Genomic DNA, 9,285 nt, shown 5'->3' on the forward strand with positions numbered 1-9,285 from the left:
CTGTGGCAGAAGAAAATGTACATTCAAAATAAGTTCACACGCCGGATCAGGGATATTAATATTGTCACCTGAAGGTTAAAAACAAACCAATTATTGGTTACACTTGAATGAAAATGATGCAGACTATTATAACTGCCCAATTTATGGGTCCATATAGATATGTTATTTAGAAAAAAAAGATGTGCTTTTTGTAATTATGTTTGAGGACAGCGTACAAAATAAAGTTGCATGAAGGAAAGAATTTTGTGCAAATCTCCAAGTTTTATTCCAAACACCAAATCTGACTTTTTCCTGGTCAACTAATACAAACATAAGGTGATTAAGAGTCGATATTCAATTGACTGAATGCCAGCTAGACTGTTTTTAACAGTTTCTTCATGTTCACCTGGACTTTACACACAAACAAACGTGGGGAGAAAACCACATATTTTACTTATTTCTTAACATTTAAGGCCTTTTGAATCTATTACCTGTCCTATCTCTAATAAGAATAACAACCTGGTAGTGACTAGTAAAGTTACAATGTTCAGAAACATTTTATAATGATGATGCATTTTTGCATAATGTGGAGCTACTTGAAACTGCTTCCTGGCTGAGAAGTATAGATAATTTGTCACAAACACGATGTATATTTTCTAGTTGCTAAACTAGAAAGAACTTTTACAGCAGCATCATCATCAACCTGAGAAACAAGATAACATTTAAACTATCACAATTTTTCCCAGAAACCAAATGTATCAATATATAAAAAAACCAAAAAAAACTCCAATGAGCATAACTTGCATTATAAGCAATGTGAAGAAACTGCATCTGGTAAATAGAACATATTTCTATTTCAAATAGACATGGTTTGTGCTGATTCTGCTTTTCGTTCAGGTAAAACAAAACTATTGTCAAAGTAATCAACTTCAGCCTAAAGCCAGCCTCAGCATGATGCAGCACTCCTGGCTACTTGCAGCTTAGCCTTTATTACATGGCAACCTTGTGTGTACTTATGCAGCAACACGCTGATGCACATTTCTCACTGCCCATGGCAGTTTGTGTCTTGCACAAAATAAACCTTAAGAGCATCACTTTTACTATCGTGTTATGCAATGAACTACACTATGATGGAAGCTGTACTCTGATAATATCCATAAAAGCTGTGTCTTACATCATTTTTGCAATGAGTGTGCAGAATTTGAAGCCAGGCACTTCATTTGACAGTAATATCACAAACAATACACAATACAGCAGGTTTAGATCAGGACTAGGAGATAAAACACACATTTGCCCATAATCTAAGCAAAGGTGTTTGCTGGTTTACTCCTAAATTAAAAAAAAAAAAATGTACCAGCCACTAGTGACTAAAATCAAGATATATATTTTTTCCATGCTTAAAATGTAATGTGCATGACACTTCTTCATATAACTGTATGTTAGATAAGACTCCATTTTGAATGGATAATGTTTTTTGTGTGCATTATAAAGGTCAAATCCAGCAGGCAGAAAGCTACCAGATGAGACGCGTCTCCATTCTGCTGCAAATTGAATACCAGTTTGGTCGCTCAGCTCGTGAAGCGGGTCTGCTCACATATGTGGTTGAATTTCCTGAGATCAAGATAAATGATGAACATGATGAACATATACACAAGGTATTTTGGTCACAATTTCAACAGTGACCAAAGGAAGCATTTTCCGGGCTTGTCCACTTGGTGCATATGACCCACGTTAATACAAGCACCCCCTCTAGTGGTACACTGGATAAAAAGCGAGGACTATCATTAATTCGCACATCGCCCATGCAAAATGCTTAAGGTAATAATAATGCAACATGTCGAAGAAAAAAGTGTAATGTCAGGGGAGCAGAAAAGACACAGGTCTATTATACTATAAGTTATATATGACTTACATTGCATGATGGGCTTTCACTTGTGTACGACAGTTACGTCCCCAGTAGCAGTTGGGACGAGACAATACAGCAGCTGAAGGATGGGAGATTTTTCATTTCAAGAGGTTTACAAGTAGTCTACTATCACAGAGAAAATTCAGTGGGAATTACAGACCGATTCGATGTGGCAAATCAGCGTTTGTCGTGTTCATATTTATATGCATCAACCAATATAAAGCTCTCCAAAGCCCGAACCATCCAAAGTAACATTTTGTTAAGGTTCCGATGAAAACGCATTTGCAATTGGGATTATATTTGTGGTGTCCTCTTGTATGTCTGAGGACTTCAGTAATGTGTCCTCATAATGTAAACACACAATAACACACAAAAACCTGACCTGGTAGTTCAGACGGAGGAACATTTTGTCTGTACTTGTACGCCAACTCCTTGAAGACCATCAGGCCGCAGCACACACAAAGGATTGTATTTGCAGAAATGTGGGGATCTAAGGAGATGGTGGCATGTGGATGACATTTCTTGACAGATAATGTCAAAAATAGAGCATGATTCAAAGGCTCACCTGAAAGGCAAAATTTCCCCTGTTGCAAGTCATTAAGAGCCTCTTTGAGTAGATCATTCCATGTCTTGCCTCTGGAGGACAAGTAGTTCTGGCGCAAGCATGAAGGCACACATTAGCAATTACAATTATGGATTTCATTACAAAAAGTTTTAATTCACTAAAGGGTTATAGCATTACATGAAACAACTTTCTATTCATAAAATGATTCAGGTAAACTATTAACTACCATAACTTGAAAATAAACTCGAAAGGGGAACACTAGCGACCTCTTGTACCAGTTTGATGCAAGTCTCCAGAGTCCACTTCAAAGTACGTGCGTAAAAATGATTTGTGCTTCTTTCACGTCTACATAAAGTTGTATTGTATTGCTCATGTAATGGTACAACAGCAAGCATTGACTACACCCGCAGTAAGGATTGGGAAATCAATTGACATGAGTAAATGTCACCTTTAGGATCTCTGATTCATAATTATTGTTGTTCAGCACACCATCCAGACATTTGTCTGTCAGATTGAGCTCTGCAAGAAAAGGAAGAGTCCAATACTTCTGGTTAGTCCATACAGGTGATTGACAGTTGTGCATTTTTTTCCCATTATTATTATTATTTTTTAATCAACTTGAGTTGCATTTACATTATGAAGCTCCCCAGCACATAATAAAATCTTATTATTGTAAAAATATACAGCATGTGCAATGCAGTCATGTTCTAAGCAGGTGTTGTATACTGTAACATTAGACATTTAGGAAGTAAATACACTTTTTTTTTTTTGCATGTTTTTATGAAAGGAGCATATGGCAAATATTTAGCAGATTGATATGTCGTCAAAAACAGACACATACCACTGAATCGAACCAGGCAGCCTTGACAGCCAATCCTCTGGCAACCCCAATAAATGTGACAAAAAACACGCTGGCACCGCAAACCTGCCAACAAACAACACATCACACCTGCACGCTGGACAGAACAATAAAGTTACACACAAAAAATGGCACTCTACGATTATATTAAACAGCATTATACAGTGATTATGAAAAGTCGATTGCACTCATAAAGGAGTTTTTAATAAAGTGAAAGCAAAAGAAAGAAATCTTAAAATTGAAAAAGGGAAAACTGGCTGTTCTGTTTGAATTATTCAGTCATTTTCTGTTCACTCAACATAGATAGAAGATGGCAATGAATCCCTGCACATTCACTGCTCAGCATTTGCAAATTCACGTTTGCATTTTTTTCCTTTGGGAAGATTTTCTCCGTTATTCACTGAAAAACTCAACAGTTGGTTGTTTTTGTGGTCAATGCAACACAATCAACGTATTGTTTTGTATCCATTTTGTGGCAATTTGGAGGGACATGATAACATTAGTCACTCACCAATTTTGCATAAAATCCCAAATATCAGACAATCCCGATTCACAGCTCTGTGTAAATTTTAGTCTTCAATGCTTGAGAGCAAAAATGGTCCTGCACTACCCACACTTAAGTGTTATTTGCAAAAGTACACAATGGCCCGTTTAATATTGAAATCATTAAAAGTTAGCTTTTCATGTATTGTACATACTGGTGCAATACATTTCTAATACACTACTTACATTGCTGCTGGCTGTTCAACTCGGCCCGTCTGTCTGGCATTGGTTGCAGGCAGCAGGCACAAAAAAGATGATAGCCTTGAGGTTGACAGCGGTACTCCAGAGGAGCTGCAGACCGTGACAGAGATATGACCTTTTTTCCCCCCAAAGGTTCGAGGAAATGATCTTTGCTAATACCTGCTGGGTTATCAGATGACGTTGAGGGCTCGTCTCCGAAAGACTTTGCAGAAGTTTCATTTCCAGCTGGTGTGACTGGAGGTGGAAGAGATGGAGGCATAGAAGGCAGGACCGGCAGAACCGGAAGCCAGTAGTTTGAGCCTGTGACAAACAGCATCTGACCGACCTCTCTCCTATAGCCTGGACATTGTCTGCATATTATTAGAGGCTGCTGACTGAAAAACAAACAAGAAATTGTTGCAATATATCAGTCTTTTTTTTTTTTTTTGTTTACTACATTTAACGAGGACATTTACAAATTTAGCGATTGTCATTTTTGGTGTTGAAATGTAGGTGACATTTAAAGAGAATTTACAAACCAAATATAAAGCTGATGAATACCCAAAACGTATACCTAATGTCTGAGGTGTCGCTGTCATCGTCAGAGAAGTCAAAAAGGTAATCAGAGCTGCCCTCGTCATCAGATAAACAATGCTCAACCTTTGGCTGCAAAATGTCCTGAGTGATCTTGTTGCAGCTGTCCATGTTTTTCAGGTCCTCTTCACTCCGACACTTTTCTGTAAACCAGATGATCACATTTTCTTTGTACTAGATTAAATTAAAAGGAAAAAAACAACACACTACCGTAATTTTCGGACTATAAGTCGCACCGGAGTATAAGTCGCACCAGCCATAAAATGCCCAAAAAAGTGAAAAAAAAAACCCATATACATGTATATAAGTCGCTCCTGAGTATAAGTCGCCCGCCCACCCAAACTATGAAAAAAAACGCGACTTATAGTCCGAAAATTACGGTACATACATTAATCTGCATTTTGAATATATAAATAAGAGACAGAGACCACACAGTTGAAAAATATGCCTTTAAAACTAAAACTGTGGTTAAATTGCAGGTACTCATAAATGTTATTAAAGTACTTAAGTATTCAATTTAATTCACTGCATTCCAAGAAGTTGTACAACCACATTTTGATTGGGACTTTCTTTCAGCCATTGTAGATTTGTGTTTCTTTGAGTTCATTGTATTGTGTGTCCTCCATATAATACTGTACTTTAAAAATAAAGGAGAAAAATAAAATAAATGTGTCATTCATTTTATGTACAGTATAGGGGACCAAAAAAAGAGATTATATATTTTTAAAATTAAAACTGGCCGCTTACTCTGTAATGTGTATTTTCTTCCCCTCTTCCAAATATAGGCATCAGCCTCCAAAAATTCCATATCAGTCGGGCTTTAATACGACAAACAACCGTACAGTATATTAATTGTTCTTGATACTAACCGGGGTGTTGGATGAGGTAGGCCTCCACCAGGTTGTTGAGGATATGGTTCTTACGGATCCTTTCCACTGGGCAGCGGCACGCAGGACAAAGAGAAGATCGCTCCATCCAGCCAGAGTAGCAGGCAGCACAGAACGTGTGCATGCAGGGTTGCAGGCTAACAGAAGCATTTGTTTTTTCAGCACATACGGAAATATGCACAAACTGCAATTCAGGTTTTACCTGACACAGTCATATAGAAGGTCTTGGCAAATAATACAACTCAGAGATTCCTCCATCCTATCTGTCTTGGTCTCCTCTGCTGGTGCTTGGACTGTAAGACTTCCACTTGATGACAAAGTTGGCAGCGTTGTTCCTGTAATGGCTGAAGGTCCTATCTCTGGAAATAAAACAAAGCAATCAATATGCGAGAGATGTTGCCTTCTAAAAAAAAATAAAAAAATATATATTAAGAAATGCAGCTTGTTTTTAATGGTCACCAGATCAACAAATTATACGGGTGCATACGCACAGAGTTGAATAGAGTCAGTATGCATAATTACTGAATATATTTTTCCTTAAACTGTGCGTGCGTGCGGATATAGGCCAGCAACGAACACACCGGTTTTTTGCTTCTTGCATTCTGGCTCCAAATTGTTGAGGGCTCTCTCTTGTGTTTGGACATCATCACTAGAGTGGCTACCTGTTGAGACTGAATTTCAAAAAGATATTAACAGACTTCATCCTTGCATTAAATAGTTTTACCAGCTTGCTAAATGGTGTTTAGGGTGGATTTACACAAGACTTTTTTCAGCCTACTTAGGATACAAGAAATATCCGAATCAGGCGTCAGATTTCATGTGTACAGGCTTTATAGGCTCACATAATCTGAGCTGCTCTCATCATAAACAGTAAAGTTAATGTACATTTGAAGTGACAACGCGTTCAATGAAAGCATGAAACACCAACAAGTGGCAACAGTCAACCCCACAGCATAGAGAGGCAAACATTCACCACTATGGGCGAGGTAGTCTTCAATTAACCTAACATGATTGTTTTAGAACACGGGAGTACGCTGAAGCAGTATTTCAGTAAAACCCACCAGAGTTAAGACACCCTCTGGCTAATGGAGGTCCGGGTGTAAAAGGTTGCTGAAAACAGAGGTGGGATGTAGAGGTGGATGGCTGAGGTTCTTCCTGATTAAGATCCCAAGGCGCTTTTGTGAGCATGACCGGCTCCACGGACAGCGTCATCTCAGAAGAAGTGGGAGAACTCTGGGCTGACATGTCTGATGTTCAGATGCAGATCGGAAAGTTACTTCAAAGTATTCTTGGAAATGTTACAAGATACACCATGTCACACCGGGACTTTACTTACTGTGACGATCTTGAAAAACTACAGGCTCTGTTTTGATTGTGTGGTAAGCATACGCAATATCTGCAAGAAGATATAAGTTTTTAATTCGTATTAATCAAAAATCGAGAATAACAAGAAAATATGGAGTACAGTGAGAAAAAAAAACTTACTTTGTTCAGGCTCATTTTTCCTGTATACAAAGTAGATGACGTCACCATTTTGAAGACTGCAAGTTTGTTTTTTGACCAGTTTGACCGTGTTGATCACTGTACCATTGGTGCTAAAGGGAAGCCAATATATGCATGTCATTGAAGTAAATAAATGTATTACATTTGAGATTATCAAAGGTTGGTTAGTCAAACAGCTTTAGTTAGCTTTTCCTCTGAAATTCCTTATTGGCAATATAATAATACTTACTTTTGATTGACACTGTCAGTAAAATATTAGTATCACTATTTATCATTGTCGTTATACATATAATATACTTTTCTGTAGATCTCATCTCAGTTGTTGAAGGCATGCTGGAGCCTATCTCAGCTGACTTTGGGCAACAGGCAGGGTACACCCTGACTGAGCCAATCACAGGGCATAAACAAGGACAATCTTTAACACTAAATGCATATTTGGGAAGAAACAGCAGTACCCGCTGATAATCCACACAGGGATGCTGACAACAGGCAAGCTTGCAAATTTCATTGTAGTGAAAGCAAATATCGTTAGGCAAATAGAAAATAGGACAGGTGCCAGTTTTCTAATGTAAAGTATGAATGCTTGACTAGTTATCATACCTCATGTCTTCAAGCAACACCTGCCCTGAGTTTTCATCTTGCACAATCTTGCAGTGCTCCCCTGAAACCAGTTTGTTGGTAGGAAAGGCCAGATCACATCCTGACACAGAGACAACACATCACAAAAATGCATGGAATAAATTCCATTGTAAATGCTCCCACCATAGAGACAGTCACTATCAAAAGCTTTATAAGTTATTCTGACTGAGCTGCCATGTCATTGTAACTCATGTCTAGACTGGCAGGCTCTCCAATTAAGGGTAGACATTTTGCATAGCAAAAAGCACAGACCCCCACAAACTGTTCAACAACAAAGCAATGAAATACAGGCCCGTACAAAAAAATGCCTACTTAAAATTCTGCATGCGTGTTCTCAATGGATGCCTTTTGTTATACCCACAACAGGCTGTCTTAAGTTTGCTGGACTGAAGGCTTTGTTTCTTGAGATAGGAAGGGGGGGTCAAACACCGACAGAGATGTCTGCTTTACAGACAGTTGTCTTTCGGTAATAATTGGCAAATTCAAAGCAAAACACAAAACATCAAAGTCAAAGTCACACAAAATATCAAAGTCAAAGCAAAACACAAAATATCAAAGTCAAAGTCACACATAATATCAAAGTCACAAAGTCACACAAAATATCAAAGTCAAAGTCACACAAAATATCAAAGTCAAAGTCTGCTTTATTGTCAATCCCTTCATATGTCAAGACACACAAAGAAACCAAAATTCCGTTTCCCTAACCCACGGTGACGAGACATAGTACACGATAGACATACAAGTAGACGACACAAAATAAAAACAAGAAGGCACAAACAATAAATAATAAATAATGAGTGATGAATAAATAATAAACAAATAACACAATAAATAAGAGGAGCAAAACTGAGCCAATATACTGGAGTTGTAGAGTTTTTTAAGCAAATCTGTTATTTAACATAAAGCTCGTACCCTTTTTCCGGCCTATGGTGCATTCTCTGTTGAAAAGCAGCACTTCAGATGCACTGGAATCCACTTTGACCAGCTTCCCCCATGGTGTACGCCTTCTAATGTCCATCTCCGGATATTTGGAACTAAATAAGGGGTTACGTGGGTAATAGTTGGTGTGGACAAAAATCAGAGTTTAAGTTCAAGTTTAAATGAGACATTAATTCAAGAACACAGTTGAATGAATTTACCGCAACAATCTAAAACATATTTTATAAAAGTTATGCTTTCGAAACACAGCAAGTTTCCCTGAAGTCACTTTCTAACAAAAACGATCCACGACAAGCTGAAGGAACAAACATGCTCCCAAATCGAAAGTCTTTGCATTTGTGTCGCAATTACAAATGCATCAGTGAGTACAAACAACTCCGTCCACAGAGAAAACTACGGTGTTTGCTAACGTTAGCACCCATTTGTGTCGTTTAACTTCAAAGTCAAAGTCTGCTTTATTGTCAATCCCTTCATATGTCAAGACACACAAACTTATCGGGCATCATACGTAACGCAACGCTGGGGTGATACGTATTCTGAAATTGTTACTGTACCGTCAAAAGATGAGCTTCTTGTCCCGACAGTCTGGTCGACAATTCTAACTTGCCTCTTCCAACTCGGAGCAGGCACCACTTCCTGTAAAGCTGCTTTGACGTTTGTTACCCTTATCAGCCGTGGAGGCGTGATGCTT

General features: G+C 38.2%; 1 protein-coding gene across 1 annotated transcript; it reads right to left on the minus strand.

The window, feature by feature from the left end:
- Nucleotides 1-241: 241 nt before the first annotated feature.
- Nucleotides 242-9,285, minus strand: chfr (checkpoint with forkhead and ring finger domains, E3 ubiquitin protein ligase). The gene is made up of 18 exons (XM_061278681.1): nt 9,149-9,285; nt 8,568-8,689; nt 7,617-7,716; nt 6,999-7,108; nt 6,850-6,909; nt 6,575-6,760; nt 6,095-6,184; nt 5,716-5,872; nt 5,496-5,650; nt 4,607-4,769; nt 4,213-4,427; nt 4,039-4,143; nt 3,292-3,375; nt 2,899-2,969; nt 2,451-2,538; nt 2,268-2,375; nt 1,892-1,964; nt 242-1,590 (listed from the first exon to the last, which is right to left on the minus strand). Exons 2-18 carry the CDS (start codon nt 8,671-8,673, stop codon nt 1,548-1,550), a joined length of 1,914 nt encoding a protein of 637 aa, XP_061134665.1. The 5' UTR covers nt 8,674-8,689; nt 9,149-9,285; the 3' UTR covers nt 242-1,547.

This window comes from Syngnathus typhle, linkage group LG5 (assembly GCF_033458585.1).
Source record: "Syngnathus typhle isolate RoL2023-S1 ecotype Sweden linkage group LG5, RoL_Styp_1.0, whole genome shotgun sequence".
Lineage (NCBI taxonomy): Eukaryota > Metazoa > Chordata > Actinopteri > Syngnathiformes > Syngnathidae > Syngnathus > Syngnathus typhle.